The sequence below is a fragment of the Falco peregrinus genome, chromosome 7, assembly GCF_023634155.1.
Source record: "Falco peregrinus isolate bFalPer1 chromosome 7, bFalPer1.pri, whole genome shotgun sequence".
Taxonomy (NCBI): Eukaryota; Metazoa; Chordata; class Aves; order Falconiformes; family Falconidae; genus Falco; species Falco peregrinus.
Window position 1 is genome coordinate 9,583,905 of NC_073727.1, and position 16,454 is coordinate 9,600,358.

General features: G+C 44.9%; 2 protein-coding genes and 1 non-coding gene across 3 annotated transcripts in view; all 3 read left to right on the forward strand.

Moving 5' to 3' along the window:
• The first annotated feature begins 42 nt into the window (after nt 1–42).
• Nucleotides 43–11,496, forward strand: TOMM20 (translocase of outer mitochondrial membrane 20). Its single transcript, XM_055810683.1, has 5 exons — nt 43–277; nt 5,159–5,205; nt 9,468–9,549; nt 9,830–9,972; nt 11,087–11,496. The coding sequence occupies exons 1-5, from the start codon at nt 154–156 to the stop codon at nt 11,129–11,131; spliced, it is 441 nt and encodes a 146-aa protein (XP_055666658.1). The 5' UTR covers nt 43–153; the 3' UTR covers nt 11,132–11,496.
• LOC114012657 (small nucleolar RNA SNORA14) lies at nt 784–918 on the forward strand. The gene has a single exon (XR_003555271.2). It is a non-coding gene; the product is annotated as a small nucleolar RNA SNORA14 (small nucleolar RNA).
• A 315-nt stretch (nt 11,497–11,811) lies between the features above and the next one.
• Nucleotides 11,812–16,454, forward strand: part of LOC114012646 (uncharacterized) — a 28,558-nt gene continuing 23,915 nt past the window's right edge. The window contains exon 1 of the mRNA XM_055810682.1: nt 11,812–16,334. Coding sequence (XP_055666657.1) covers nt 16,174–16,334 — 161 coding nt within the window. The 5' untranslated portion in view covers nt 11,812–16,173. The remainder of the gene's footprint in view (nt 16,335–16,454) is intronic.

The window sequence follows — 16,454 nt, forward strand, 5'->3', positions numbered from 1 at the left end:
CCCGAGCCGGCGCTGGCTGATGACGTCAGCGGAAGCGAGGCGGGGTCCTTTCTGCCCGCCCGCTCGCCCCAAGGTGCCTGCGGAGCTCGGCGCCGGCCGCGCGGCGGGAGGGGGCGGCGGCGGCGGCGCGGCGGGACCTGGGCGCCGGGCACGATGATGGTGGGCAAGACCAGCGCCATCGCGGCGGGCCTCTGCGGGGCCCTTTTCATCGGCTACTGCATCTACTTCGACCGCAAGAGAAGGAGCGACCCGAATTTTAAGAACCGGCTGCGGGAGCGTGAGTGTCCGCGCCGCCGCCGCAGGAGCCGGCAGGGCGGCACGTGGTGGGCCCGCAGCGCCCCTCCCCCACCCCCCGCTCCCCGTCGCCGCCGCATCGCGGCCTTCCCGCTCCCCTCCCTGCGGGGGCACGGCGCTGGCCGCGGGTACCGGCGGGGGGGGGAAGGCGCGGGAGGCTGCGGCCGGGCCGGGAGCTCCGGCCGCTCCTTGCCGCTCGCCGCCCCCTCACCCAGCGCGGGGGCCGGGGCTGGCCGCAGCCCGCGCTCCGCGGCCGGCCTGGGTGCTGGGTGACCTCTGGCTTCCGCGCCAGCACCTTGGCGTGGCAGTACTTGGCCTCTTTTTCTGTAAATCCCGTTGTCCTGCCCGGCCGCACCGCTGTCGCCGCTGCCTTGACGTGGTGACGCTGATTCTTTTTTTGCTTCTGGAAGGCGAGCAGATAGCAGCGCGCGATCTCTTGCAGGGAGGTTGTGGCTGTGCCATGGCAGCAGCCCTCGCCTGTTTCACCTGCTGCATTCTTAACCCTCCTGGCAGCTCTGTTATTGGCTTCCAGGATAAGAATGAATGCCAGAGAAAACTGTTGATTCATCCAAAATGTAGAGCTCTTCTCCTGTGGCTCTTCGTTATTTCACATCTTCAACATTTATTTGTTTTAACAATGAGCAAAGGGTTTACATGTGACTGTAGCCACGAGTACTCGAGGTAGTCGAAGTCATCCAAGGTACTCGAAGGATTCATGAGAAATAGGCAGATATTTGTTCCCGGGTTGTTTCTGTCACGGCAGTATGTATAATATTCCTTTGATAACTTATCTGAAGATAAGGAATTACCATTAAGGTAAACTTTCCCAGTGAGTAATCGTAACATGGTTGGCAGTTTCATGGATGGAAGAATCAATAACTAGATGGGTTAATAAGCATTCACCTGATGATGTTTAAACATAACTTAAAACAGTTTGATTCTGTCCTAATGGATGGAATTTCCTGAGCGACCAGTATTGACGCTTAACAGTGTAGTAGTTCCGCTTTCTGCGGGCTCATCCACAGCAAATTTTATCTTTCAAATGCTTCATCTTCAGGCCCTTGCTCACGTATGTAGGATCTTAGACACGCTTGTTGTGCATTTTCCAAGTACTTTTTGCCCTGCCCTGGAAGTCATTCATGGGGAATTTTTAGCACAGTAAACTGGTGTGTGCTTGTCTTGCACAAGCAAACTCGATTTTTGGCAGTATAATGAACCACATTCTTTCTATGACATTAAAGATGTGGTAGAGGAAATGCCAGATTACATTAGATTTTTGCAGAAGCACTGAAAATTACTTTTGCATCCCATTGTTTTCATTACCTGAGCTCTCCAGTAATGGTCTGAATAAACCTTAGACTTGCTCTGATTAAGAATTAACATTTTCTTTAGAGTAGAAAAAAACCAGTGTGGTTTGTTAGGGAATGGCTGTTGTCATTTGGAGGACATCACTGTGTGACTTAACGATCCTTGGACATGATACGCTTTTAGTTGTAAGGCTTTATGTAATATTAAGGAATTTGGTTTTATTTTTATTTTTTAGTACTGTACTTCTTTACTGTGGATGCTTCTGTAGAGGTGCCAGTGATCTGATTATTACGTTTTTACTGATGGCTAGTAAGGCTTGGGCTGTAAAATACTTGACCAAAAACGGTCTGATGCGGAAGCCAGTGCAGTTTTTTAGATGAAGGTATACCGTTTCTCGGGCAATAGTAGAGGTATTTGATGAAAAACTTGTAGAAAATGCCTTCAGAGCAGATCTTTTCCACCAGTGTTCTTAGGGTAAGATTGTTTTTCAACTTCTAAGATGCAGTGTCACCAAAACTGGGGAAGGACAGGAGATCTGACATGTCAGTGGATTGCCTGGCTTATTTGGTCAAGCTGACATGCTGATTAGAACCAGTATTTTTTTGCCACCCCCGGTTACATTGTACATCTCTTTGGGCTGTGTTAGGACCAAAGTTTACCCATCATAAAAAGGAGGTGACCAGATTCAGGTTTCTGGGGGGAAAAAATGGTGATTTCCTGGGAGGCTTGAAAAACTGCTGGACTTTGGTTTTCCAGATGTCTTAATCTTATTTATTTAGCAGGTTTTGTGGTTTTTTTAGGCTTTGGTGTTGCTAGTTTGGGGGCAAGTCCATGTTTAATCTTGGGACCAAAAGATAACAAAGCTATAAACATCTGGAGCTACTTAGCTTCCACAGCTATATTTAAGGATGATAAGATTTTAGATGTGTTCACTGTTCGTGGTTTTGAAGGAATGTATAGGATGGAACTGTTCCCTATGCAAGTGAGGATGTTGAGCTCTTCATCCGGAGACAGCCAGCATTTCTGACCGTGCTGAACTTTGCCCCAGAGCACCCTCTGCCCGGGCAGCTGCGGGAGAGCAGAGCAGCAGGCAGGCTTCGGGGGTGGGACCTGAAGATGCAAACGGCTTTTTGGTCGTTCTGCCTGTTTGTGGGGCTGGTTGTGAAGCTGCTGGGGTAACTCAGGGACTTTTGCAACCCTTAGCAGCACGACAGGTTGTCTGTTGGTTCACATTTGAAACTTAACTGCCCATGTACAGGAGCTGTCCCTGAAGGACCTGCAAGTCACGTGCAGTTTGGGAGCTGCAGTTAGCTTTCTGTTTTGAATGGATGCATGTGCATTTCTGTGTCAGCTAAGATTCCTTCTACTGCCCCTACCCCTTCTTAAAATATGATAATGTCTTTAGAAAAGACGGAAGGGTTTCATTTTCTTGGAGGTCCCTGGGGGAAACCAGAAAATTTTGGGGGTTTTTTTTTTAGGTATCTCCCACCACCACCCCCACTCGGCAAGCCATCACTTTTTGCTATTTTTTTGTCCTCTTAACAACTGGAACACTTTTGGCTGTTGCAGAGATACTTTACAACTACTGTTACCAACCCCTATGGGAAGAATTGTAGATATCCTTTAGAGCTACTTGGTTTTTGTAATTATTTTAGCTAGTGGACTTTTAAAGCGACCTGTAAAAATATATTAAGGAGAGGAAGAAAAATTGCACAGTAATCAGTTGAAAGATTCTGTAGATCAGTGTTCAGTTTTTAAATCTTGGTGATTCTTCACATTCCTTTACTATTTTCAGATTAAAGTACATGATTTTATATGTGTTTTATCAGTGGGCAAAAGCTTTTATTAAATAGTTACAGTTACCAGCATGTCTTTTTTTTTTTTCCCTTTACCTCTGAATGCTTAACCCAGTGAGTGATAACCTGTTGTAGTATTTTAGAAGATGTCATTGTCACACCAAGAAAACACCATTTTCTCCTGGTACTGATGTACAAATATTAAGCTGTTACTCTTTGTACTCTTCATTGACATTTCACTGAATGTTTCACTACAGTTGCAATGTGGCTTGCTTTGATAGGGGAACATTCCAGATGCTACTCTTTCTTCCTGCTCCCTCCCACCCCCTTTTCTTTATTTAATGTTTAGGATTTTATTTAGTAGCAAAACTGGTTTGTGTAGTAGTGCAGTTTAAAGTTTTGTGCAAATGAATGCTTCAGAGAACTTGGAGTGAGCTAATCGAAGGCACCAACTTTCAAGAGATGAATTCTTCTTTGATACTGCATACAACCGTAATGATAGAAGTATAGTATCCTACAGGTCTATAAGATGCATTTTCCTGTATATGGTGTTGTAAAATAACATACACGGGTCAGTAACTTGTAGAAATTCGGGTGCTAAGGGTAATGAAGGTATTTTAGAAAGTAAAAGAGTGATCTGTGTAGTGAGAATGTGAACTTCCTTTATATTGTCCATTAATTTCACGTTACATTATCACTAGTAGGAAATAGTATTCCTGAATGTCTTCATCATCTGGACAATTGCACATTTTTAACTCATTGCCATTAAAACTGCTAGTCTTATTTGGAAGTATTTCCAGCTTGCAGTGTTGTCTCAAAAGAAAAACCAGGGCTGTGTGACCGTTCTTTGTCAACGTGGATGTTCACTGGGCAGACACGGAGGACAAACAGTGAGAGTGCAGTTGTTTAACCATAGGCTGTGTTTAAAAGTTATATTGGTGTAACTATTTCAGTTGATGAACTGGTGACTTACAAAAATGATTATTCTAAGGAAGTGAGCAGTATAACCGTAATTATTCTTTCTTGTATGAAGAGCTGCTGCTATAAAATAACTTTATACCTGCCTAATTGCATTAAAAGCAAGCTATAGCTCATTATAATTACACTAGTTTTGCTGGAGTGATATAACTTTATGTTGCAGACCAACTTTATGCCTCTAGGTTGGGCAGTTAAACCTGTGAATGTTCCATCTGTAGATGCTTGCTTTCCTCAGATTTCAGAAACTTATGCTTTGCTGTGGGGTGGTGAGATACTGCCACCTATTTAACTAGTTCCCAAGTCTTTGCTACCAGGCAGCTGGGAAAATACACTTACGTACTTATTGTAGCCTGCTGAGGTTCCTGTTGGTGGTTCACCACATAGTTCATAATGAGACAGTGTTGGCTTGTAGGCAGTTTGGTGGTTTATCATTGTTAGAAATCACATAGAGAAGTCCTGCGTTACTCTAATTCTCTTTCCTTCTCCATGCCTCTAGTGCGTGGGGTGTGCGCTGCTGCAGGTCCTGCACAGGTGGTGTTTACTGTAGCCAGCAGCACAATTGCCATTTTGAATTGCTGTGCCACTGCCAGCCCTCGTTAGACCTCTAAACTATATTCTGTTGCAGAGAGTGGGTTGCAGTCTTGTGTTCAGACTTCAATATTTGGAATATATTACCAGGTTTTTTATTTGAAAGATAACTTTGATTTGTTCCTGGTTTTGAAGTATAATCTGAAGGCTTTTTAAATGCAAATTAAAAATGTAAGACATTTTTATTTTTACAGGAAGGAGGAAACAGAAGCTTGCCAAAGAGAGAGCAGGGCTTTCCAAGGTAATACTGTGTTCAATAATGCAGTGCTATTTTAAAAGACGTTTCATCTGTATTATTTGTAAGATTTGTTTAAAGATCTGTTTTGATTCCAGCATTACAAACATTTCTGCAAATACGCACTCTTTAATTTTTTTAATACTCACAAATAACCATATGAAATGGTTGTTCCTTTTGCTGTGTCAGATAGAGGCCTTGTACTAGAAAGTACATTTACTGTGTGTTTTGATGGTGTTTTTCTCTTTGTAGTATATGCAAGGACTTTCCAGACTTAAAAATCATTGAAGTGGTACACCTAAAACTGAACTTGATATTTTTTTTGCTGTAAGCCTGTGATTTCTCTTTCTTTATCACCAGTGGATCTTGGAAGATAAGATAGGTTTATCTTAACCAATTGTAAGAAATACAGTTGTGATAAACATAATGCACCTTAAAATTTATATTTGCTACAAAATTGTGCACTTAGTAAACTGAGTAGAGGTATTTCAGGCTCTGTCTCTCTACAGATTTGCGATGTTATGATACAAGACCTGAGTCTGCTTTTCAGAAACATTCTGTGTACGTTTAGCTCAGTGGTGACACTTTTAATTGGGTTTTTTTGCGTTTGGGGTTTTTTTACCAGTTTCAGTATTAACAGTGTCACAGAATCACAGAATGGTTGAGGGGCCTCTGGAGATCGTCTAGTCCAACCCCCTGCTAGGTTCTCCTAGAGTAGGTAGCACAAGTTTACATTCAGGCAGGTTTTGAATGTCTCCAAAGAAGATGACTCCACAGCCTCTGGGCAGCCTGTTCCAGCGCTCTGTCACCCTCAAGGAAAAGAACTTCTTCCTCATATTCAGATGGAACTGCCCGTGTTTTGGCTTGTGCCCATTGCCCTTTGTCCTGTCGTTGGGCTCCACTGCAAGGAGCCTGGCCCCATCCTCTTGACACCCCGGCCCTGAGATCTTTGTAGACATTGGTAAGATCCCCCTCAGCCTTCTCCTCTCCAGGCTGAACAGGCCCAGCTCCCTCAGCCTCTCCTCATGAGGCAGATGCTCCAGTCCCCTCATCACCTCCGTAGCCCTCCGCCGGACCCTGCCCAGCAGTTCCCAGTCTCCCTTGACCTGGGGATCCCAGCCCTGGACACGGCGCCCCAGGTGCGGCCTCCCCAGGGCAGAGCCGAGGGGCAGGATCACCTCCCTGCCCCTGCTGGCCACGCTCCCCCTCACGCACCCTGGGGTCCCGCTGGCCCCTTGGCCACCAGGGCTCACTGCTGGCTCACGGGCAACTTGCTGCCCACCAGAACCCCCAGGTCCCCTCCGCAGAGCTGCCCCCCAGCAGGTCAGCCCCAGCCCGTACCGGTGCGTGGGGCTGCTCCTCCCCAGGGGCAGGACCCTGCTCTTGCCTGTGCTGAACCCCACGAGGTTCCTCTCCGCCAGCTCTCCAGCCTGCCCAGGCCTCGCTGAAGGGCGGCACAGCCTTCGGGTGTATCGGCCGCTCCCCCCGGCTTCGTGTCACCTGCCCACGTGCTGAGGGCACGCTCTGTCCCCCGCGTCCCGGTCACTGATGGGCAAGTTGAACAGGACCGGGCCCAGCACTGACCCCTGGGGAACACTGTGGGCCACAGGCCTCCAGCTGGACCCTGCGCCGCTGGTCACCACCCTCCGGGCTCTGCCCTTCAGCCCGGTCTCAGTCCACCTCGCTGTGCCCTCATCCAGCCCACGCTGCCTGAGCTTACCTACTGTTATGGGAGACAGTGTCAAAAGCCTTGCTGAGGTCAAGGTAGGCACCATCCACCGCTCCCCCCTCGTGTACCCAGCCAGTCATTCCATCACAGAAGGCTATTAGGCAGGTCAGGCATGATTTCCCTTTGGTGAATCCATGCTGACTACTCCCTGTAACCTTCTTTTCCTCCACATGCTTAGAGATGATCTCCAGGTTGAGCTGTACCATCACCTTTCCAGGGATGGAGGTGAGGCTGACCAGCCTGTAGTTTGCTACTGTGGCACCTCTCTTGTTCTCCATGACCTTTCAAAGGTGACGGAGAGTGGCTTCACAGTAACATCTGCCAGCTCGCTCAGCACTTGGAGGTGCATCCCATCGGGGCCCATGGGTTCATGATCTTTTAACCCAATCCTCCTTGACCAAGGGGAAGTCATCCTTTCTCCAGACTCTCTGTCTCCAGAGTCTGGGAAACCCGAGGGCTGGTGTTGGCAGTAAAGACTGAAGCAAAGATGACGTTCAGTAACTGCCTTCTCTGTATCCTTCATCACCAGGGCACCCACCTTCCTCAGCAGTGGGCCTGCATTTTCCCTAGTCATCCTTTTCCTACTGATGCACTTGAAGAAGCCCTTCTTGCTGCCCTTGACATCCCTCACTAGCTCTAATTCCACACAGGCCTTAGCTTTCCTTGTCACATCCCTGCATGTTCTGACAACGTTCCTATGTTCCCCCCAAGTGGCCTGTCCCTTTTTCCACATTCTGTACGCTACCTGCTTCTGTTTGAGTTTTGCCAGAAGCTCCTTGCTCCCATCTGTGCAGGTCTCCTGCCCCCTTTGCTTGATTTCCTACTCATGAGGATGCACTGATCTTGAGCTTGGAGGAAGAGATGCCAGCTCTCTTGGAATGCCCCCCCTACCTTCTAGAGTCCTAACCCATAGGATTCTTCCAAGTAGGTCCTTGAAGAGGCCAGAGTTAGCTCTCCTGAAGTCCGGGGTTGCAATCCTACTTATCGCCCTGCTTCCTCCACGCAGGTTCCTGAACTCCACCATCTCACAGTCACTGCAGCCAAGGCTGCCCCCAACCTTCACATCCCCAAGCAGTCCTCCTTTCTTTGTACAAGGTCCAGCAGCACACCTTGCCTCGTGGGCTTCTCTACCACCTGCGTTGAAAAGTTATCATTGGTGCTCTGCAGGAGCCTCCTGGACCGTGTGCACCCAGCTGTGCTGTCTTTCCAGCAGGTATCAGGGTGGTCGAAGTCCCCCATGAGAACCGGGGCTGTTATCGTGAGGCTGCCGCCACTTGTCTGTAGAAAGCCTCACTGACTTCCTTGTCCCGATCAGGTGGCCTGTAGCAAACACCCGCACCCGTGTCCCGTGTCCCCCATGTTGGCCTGCCCCTTAATCCTTACCCATAACCTCTTGGTTGTTCTGCATCTCCCCTGGGCAGAGCTCGGTACGTTCCAGTTGCTCTCCACGTAAAGGGCAGCCCCACCACCTGGCCTTGCTGGCCTGGCGTTCCTAAAAAGTATGTAGCCACCCATGCCGGCATTCCAGGCATGTGAGCTATCCCACCATGTCTCTGTCACTACGATGAGATCATGGCCCTGTGATCGCACACAGATCTCTAATTCTTCCTGCTTATTCCCTGTGGAGTGGCTGGAAGACAACGGACATGTTATGAGCAATGCAGACCAAGTAACTTTGTTGTAATAGCAGGCCGAGCAGGCCGGAGCTGTAACAAGCTGCAGGTGTTGTGAAGGACATATGCAGGGCCAAGGGAGACAAAGACACTTTGTATTCACAGAGAGATAAGAGTTGGACAGAAACATGAGAAAAAGCAGGATGGCTGCACAAGGGAGCGGCGTGTGGGCACCACACCGGGACCAATCATAGGGGAGGTGGAAGCGTGTGAACGAGTAGTTTTAACCTGTCACCTTTTACTTAACAAAGCCTGCGTAGCATGTGTATTTTTAGCTGGGGGTATAAATTGCTGTGAGTCTATTAATAGCATCTGTAGGGTATAAATCGCTGTGTATCCCTTAATAAAGTGGCACTAACTTGATCACGTTGGTCGTATAAGTTGTGTCCGAGCCTTCTGCGTCAACAATTCCCCACGCTGTGTGCATCGGTGTACAGGCAGTTCAGAGAGGTAATGGAGCACGCAGGTTTCCCAGGAGGGGTGCAAGAGGATCCACCACAGCCACACGCACACTTGAGGTGGCTGGTCTTGTGCTACTCCTCATGGGAGGCAGCTAAAGAACGTACATTGCTGCTCTCGTTGGCTTGGCTTATTCCCCAGCTGGATGCGATGGTGTGAACGTTGCCACCTCGGACCCTGCCCCCTGGGTCCTTCAGTTTAAAGCCCACCTTGTCAAGCTGGCCAGCCTGCTGCCAAAGATCCCCCTGCCTCTTCTAGACAGGTGGATCCCATCTCTCCTTAATAGGCTATAGTCAAAGAATGTCCCGTTGTACAGCTGTGTGTGATTTCAGTTGATAATGTTTTCTGCTGACTTCTCTATTAACTGCTGTTTAAGGGCCAACTTATTTTTACTGTGTGTGTTACAGTTGCCTGATCTGAAAGATGCTGAAGCAGTTCAGAAGTTTTTCCTTGAGGAGATTCAGCTTGGCGAGGAACTACTAGCTCAAGGTAATAGCATAATTTTTTTTGAAGGGTAAGCTGTAAAATAGTTTTCTTTACCTTTGATAGAAGATGGTTTTTGTATACTAAGATCTTTTGGGGAGTCAAATTCACCTAGGAAAATGTTTACTTTTTTCTAACCCTCCGTATTCAGAAGACCCTGCAAGGGAGGAGGAAAGTAAAGTGGATTCATTCTCGATAATTTCATTCACTGTTGGTGGGTGGGTTTTGTAAATGCTTTACAGTGTGGAAGAAGATTGATTTCAAAACATAATGATTTGTCATACAGGTGAATATGAAAAAGGTGTTGATCACTTGACCAATGCCATTGCTGTGTGTGGACAGCCGCAGCAGCTACTACAAGTTCTACAGCAGACTCTTCCACCACCAGTGTTTCAAATGCTTCTAACTAAGCTCCCTACAATAAGCCAGGTATGTGAAACGTTCCCTGTTGCTTTGATTTGAAAATAATTGAACTACTTCTCTTATCCACTACATCAGTCTGAGTATTGGTTTTTGTAATACATTTTTTGTATATGTACAGTTAGATTAAAAGAAGGTTTTTTTCAACTGAGGCATTAAAAAGCATATATGAAAAATACCATGTAGCGTTAATAGCAAACAGGGTAAAACAGAAATACGAAACTTCTCTCATGCATAGCTTATGCTAAGCTCTTCTGAAGTAGAGATGTCTGACTGCAGCTCTGATACCGGATCCAGTTTCCCAAATACAAGTTGGGGGATCAGAAAAGCGGTAATTTCTTATGCTGGGTCTTGAGGTTGTTTCTTTTAATTATATATCCGTAAGCGTCTGTAAGTGCTATGAAAGTCCATTAGAATTAATCTGTTGCTTTTGCTAGCTGGTTGCTCGTGGGCCAGCTATAAACACAAAATATAACTAGCACCAGAACACGTGACAGTTTTGGAAGCTTGGGGGTTTCCCTGGTGATAAAAGTGTTCATAGCTCTGTGTATGAAACGCCCTGCCGTTTTAGCCTGAATACTGTGCAGGTAACGTTGTTAATATGCTAGCGGGTAAGTCTATTGTAGAATAAATGGTATGGTTTATTTTCTTGGAAATGGAAGAGTACTCTATAATGGTATTACCTCACCTAAAGCGGAGACTCAATGCTGTGCATCAGGCAGCTCTCTTTACTGCTCAGGCCTGGTTACGTTTTGGTTTAAGGTCCATATAGTTAGTAAGACCACTGAAAAGCATCAGGTACACAAGATGTAAAGGTTTGGGGAAACAGCGGAGCAAAAATGTTTCCGTAGAGAACAGTGCCAAAAACCTCACAGAGGTCATCACTTGAGGCTAACAGGATGTTATTTATCTGAGTTCGGCTTTGTTAGGCATTGCACAGTACGTAATTTCTGTGGAACTGACTTCCAAAAAACTTATGTCAAATAAATTACCATTTTTAGCATTTATCAGTTTGTTTGATAATTACACTGCTTAATGTTCAGTGTAAAATTACATTGCTTGATAATCAGTTGCCTACTGTCAATTTTATGTAATTGTGAATGAGTTTTTCTCCTTCTTACAGAGAATTGTAAGTGCACAGTGCTTGGCTGAAGATGATGTTGAATGAGGTCACACCACAACAGGGGAAAATAATGTTTTCTTACCCCAGAAGATGAGCATCAGTAGGGGGATAAAGGGGCAAACATAGTAGTTAATGGACTGTGTACCACATCGGGTTCTACCAGAGTTAAAATTAACTTTGTGTAGGTGGGTTTCGCAGGATTTTATTTATTATCCCAGTGAAAAGTGTATTTTGATAAGAATTCATTTTATAAATACACTGTGTTGAGTTATCAAAGTATCACTAACTTCATTATTATTAAAATATGCAGTTGTAATGTTGTACATATAAAGACATAAAACTACGACCTATTAAAAACCCAATGCTCATTTTTGAAAAAACAAAGTTATGGCAATAAAGATTTATCTGCACTTGTGTGTCCCTATAGTACTACTTTAAATTTCAGAACATTTGGTTGTCAGAGCAAATGATCTAAAAATGACTTAACATTAAAATTTATTTTTAATGTTATGGCTGGTCTTCCAATGCTTTTAATTACTTTTAAAACATTGTGTCATTTCCTAAGACAGTAGATGTGATCATTTACACAGTAACTGATCACCTTACAAAGAGATGCAAATCAGAATGGTAATAGATGACTGGCTGCAGAAAGAATGACAAATCCATTTTTGTCAGGAACAATAACATCTAAATTGACAAGTCAAAACTGTATCTGGCAAACATGAAAGCTCTCTTAATGCAGGTGTCTGAAATAAAGCTCTTTGGAATAGAACCTGGGGCAGACTGTAAGACCAGAAAGGTTGCTTTTGGGAAAGCTTGAAAGCTTTTTGCAAGACAGGCAGTCAACATTTCAGTCTCTAGTCTTCAAGACCGTAGAAAATGGTTGTTAACCATCTTTGGCATTTAGCTTTAAAAACGTAATTGCACTTATAAGGTAAGACAATGATATCCCCAGGCTATAAACTAGCTAAAGCTAATGGAATCAGAAAAATGTTGTAAAGGTTCGATATGGTATGGTACTGTAAAGTTGAATTTCACAAAGTTTTCCTTTGCTAGTGAAAAGGAGGCAAATAATAGACAGACTCAAGTGAGTAGCAGAAGCATACATCCGAAAGCAAGTTTTCCATGGATAGGCTGTTCTAAATGTCAAACAGATCGGCTTCTGCTGTTCTCTGGTTTTGTGCTGTCACCACTCAGGTGGCAGAAGAAACAATGTAAACTGTAGCTTTATATTATCGGCGTGGTGACTTGTTTTAACTTGAGGAGAAGAAAGGAGGAGAATGCTTCGAGGTGTCTGTCTTTCGAGACCAGCTGATGGTCTGTGCTAATGATGCCAATACATTAATAGTAAGGTACTAGGTGGCATAGTCCAAGTGGAAGTGAGATACTCTGAAAGCTCTTTAGCCAGCATTGCCATCTGTCTCTGTCTCATTTCAGCCTGGTGTATATTTCTGTAAAGGCAGATTCTTCCAAACCATAGGTCTCAACGTTTCAGAAATTGCCTCACAGAATTTTTGAGAGATGGTTCACGATCAGCAGTCAGATACCCGAGTCTGGGAGTAGAAAGGGCTCCTAACTGAGTCAGTCTGCTTAAATGGTTTGCCATGGAAGAGGTATTTCCCCCTTAACCCCCTGAAAACACATCTCCTGAGATTTGAGGTGCTATTGAATGTTTCTGTAATGTGACAAATACTGAAGTTAATGGCTGGTACAAACAAAAAGTTCTTGAACAGCTGGCTGTAGTTTAGCCTTTTTGTTGTGCTTGAATTGTTCAGGTAGCGTAAGTTAAAAGTAAAACTTAGTACCCATGATCTTCAGGTGAGCATGGCTGACTTGTTCTTTTCCTTTTAATTTATTTTGGAGGGACAAAGTTATTTGCACCTAGAATTCTTAACAAAAATAATGTGAAATTGCAGAAGGTTCTATTTTTAATGAGTACAGTGAGGCTTTTTGGAGTTTTCTTTTCCTTTTTAACCCTTAAAAAAAGTAAGGATTTGTAGGTTATGCTGACCGATCTGTTAGCATATTTAGCTGTTGTTCTTGCTGGTGGTGGTTGCTTCAGTGTAATACTTCTTTGATTCAGCTTTTAACATTGTCTTACAGTAAATCAAACTCCTTTCCACCCTGCCTTGAAAAACTAACCCAAACAGCACAAGACAAAAGTGGTACCCTTCCTTCAAACCTGAACAATTTTCTGCACTCTTTGGTGGAATGATGACAATTTGAATTCACAATTCAGCTTGAAGCAAAGCTTTCCTGAACTAAGGATGTTTTAGCAAACCTGGGAGTCAATTCTGATTTTGATGGAAGACTTGGTCTGATTATGGCTACAGATGGCCATTGCTTTAATAAACATCACAGACACGCATATTACTCCAACCCTTTTTAGTTTTCTTGATCCTGCCAAGTTAGATGCGAACAAAATTCTAGATAGCATAGATTTAAATGAAGCCTTAAGGACAAATTTCTTCTCGTATTTGATAACCCAGAAGTACCTGGTCAGCATGTTAAGAGCAAGCTCCAATACCTGTTACGAATGCCTTAGCTAGTAGGGTGGGAATGAGGAATCCTTTTAACAAGGCTTAAGGTTGTTGTTTGGGTTTTTTCTCCGAAATCTTCTGATGTGGCCAATACCTTACAAACTGTGAAAACTTGAAGATACTGTCTAGGATGGGAATTTGCTGTTGCTCCAACAACGGCAGGCTGACACTGGTGTAGTTAACGTGCGCAGCCCACAGATGTAGGAGGCTATCATTTATAACTGCTTTCAGACATAAGCAAAGTGCAGGTCATCGTAAGTGCAGTGGTAATGATGGATGTTACTGCATCGGCAGTAGCAATGCCATTGCATTAGCTGTGCCTAGTACTGTATTTTTTTTCACCTATGCAAATTAAAAAAAGATGGAAGTGAGCCGTTCTAGTTGTGGATTTGCTGTTGCTGAACTCACAACTGCTGGTGAGTAAGATCTGTAATCTTATTTTACTGCAGGTAAAACTGCTAATCTTTCTCCCAGAAAGAGCCGTCTTCCCTTCTGTGGTGCTCCAAGAACAAGGCAGTTGTCAGCACTAAGAGGATTTCTCATAAAGGATATCAGAGGCCTGTTAGTTTTATGTTGGGAAGTCTCCTATCATCAGTTAAGAGCTTCTCTGGCAGCTTTTATAGAAAAAAACGCCAGCTAGTTTCATGATCGTGCAGGACTACCTTTGAAGTCTCACAATTAAGTTTTCTAGATAATGGAATTGAATCCAAAACCAGAGTGATCAGGCACACACTGAATCATCTGGCACTAATTTCCTTACCCTGGGGGACGACAGAATATTATTGTTGCCCTTAACTTGAAAAATGGAGAAGTCCCAGCCCTGCTGTGTAGGAGGACAGCCAGCCGTCATCAAAGTAAAGCTCCAGCTATTTATGCACCCAGAAGAATCTTTCTAAAGTTTCATTTGTACATCTGTTGATGGTGTGTTTGAAGTCCCTTAGGCTGAACAGTGGCCCTACATGACCGTTGTGTTAAAATTAACATGAGTTAAACTTCAAGGGAATCTTTGAAGTGGTCACTTAAGTGCTTTTAGTGAGTGTTTCAGAGGCATGTTGTACTGTACACCCATACCTCTGCCTTTTTAAACATACGGGTATGAAAAGGGCTGATGTGGGGGAAAAAAAAATTCTTCAAGGCATCTGTTGTACTCAAGTCTTCATTTGGTTTTTAATTTGTGTGTTTACACTGACCAGTATAGCTTATGGTCTCCATTATGTACTGACCAAAAGCCTGTTGTAAAGAGCTGAAACTTGTGCTTCATTTACAAGGACTGGGCTGGCTTTCATCAGAGGCACTGCGGAAGCTGAGCTTCTGGTGTGGGTAGCAGCACTCGTTTTCCACATTTGTACCAAAACAGAGCTTCCCAAAGAAGATGTGGACATCTCTGATGCTGTTCTTGGGGGGCAGAATTAGCCACGTCCTGTGTATGAGTGTGTGAGTGAAGCCATAGAAAACATAGAAAACCCTTCAGTGATGTTTCTGTACCAAACTGTCCAGCATACTGAGGCTAGGTAACGCACAGCTTTTTCAAAGTACAGTGGTTTCCATGTGTTCCTGGAAAGAAAATCCAGGTTCTCACTTCTTTCCCTGCAGTACTGGCTTACAGGAGCTGGGTTTCCAGAATATTTACTGGACGTCTTTTAGTAAGGTCACTCCCCTGTTTTCTGATTGCTGCTGTGACCTAATAATCATCAACTCTTAAAAGGCCTCTGGGCTGGAAGCTTTTGACTCCAGCCATGCAGGTCCAGTTCCTGTTCTGTAAAGGTCGCGCCTTCATTGAATGGGTTGACGGATGCGTGTCCTCCTGCAGTGCTGGCTCACCATTACCATCATTTCCCTTACACCCTGGGGATGTTCCTGACTCATCTTTGGGGTGAGAGGATGTCCGTGGGTGCTCACCCACTGTGTAACAGTCGCCGAATGGAGTGTTGTTGCAGGCAACGTTGTAGCACAACGTTGCTACAGCCTACAGTTCTGTCCGGGTGGTCCATGCTGCAAGACAGTTACGAGGGGATTTCATGTGTGAAATTTCTGCTTTGCACGGAGGCAGAAAACGGCTGAAGTCAGATGGTTCTGCCTCTTCGTAACAAGGACCCTTACAACTAAAAGCTGAGTTGGTCATGCTATCATTTATTTGAGCAAGCCTTGATATAAACAGCAGAGGGCAGTTTTGCACACACCTTCTGTGCAAGCTCATCCTGCAAAATCCTAATTTTTAGATTTTTCCTGTCTGGTGAGGTGATGCAATGCAGCATTTTGTCCAGACGAATTTAGTACGATGTAGTAAGGCAGGATCAGTGGGGCAGCAGTGGCATGCCTTTCTACTGCTACCTAATTCTGGCATTTTAAATCCTCTGTGTTTGGTCTGTTGCGGTGACACGATTAGAAGAATTTCCCTTTTCTTTCTTTTCGTCCTCAACACAAACCAGGTATATAGATACGCCAGCTGCATTGTACAACTTAAAATTCTGCAACAAAATGTGAGTGAATCCCATTCCCAGGCATGCAAGAGAAGGTTTTTTCCCTGCCTAGCTATGATTTTTCTGGATGAGCCTTGCTAGCTGGACTGAAAGGAGAGCACCTGTTAACTGCAGTAGGGCTGGAAGAGAAATCTGCATCTTGAGACTCTTGCCTGGCGTTGGACTCTGGCTGAGATGGCCTGTGTGGGGAGGGCCAACAACAACAAAAAAAGAGGCAAGATGTTACAGGTTGGTGACAGGATGTGGTTTCGTTGCTGGTTGAATTTCACCTTAGGGTGGCAAAATGGATTCACCCTGTTGCAATCGTGTAGCTGATGTGAGGTGCTGGTGGGGGTCTCTCTCATGCCT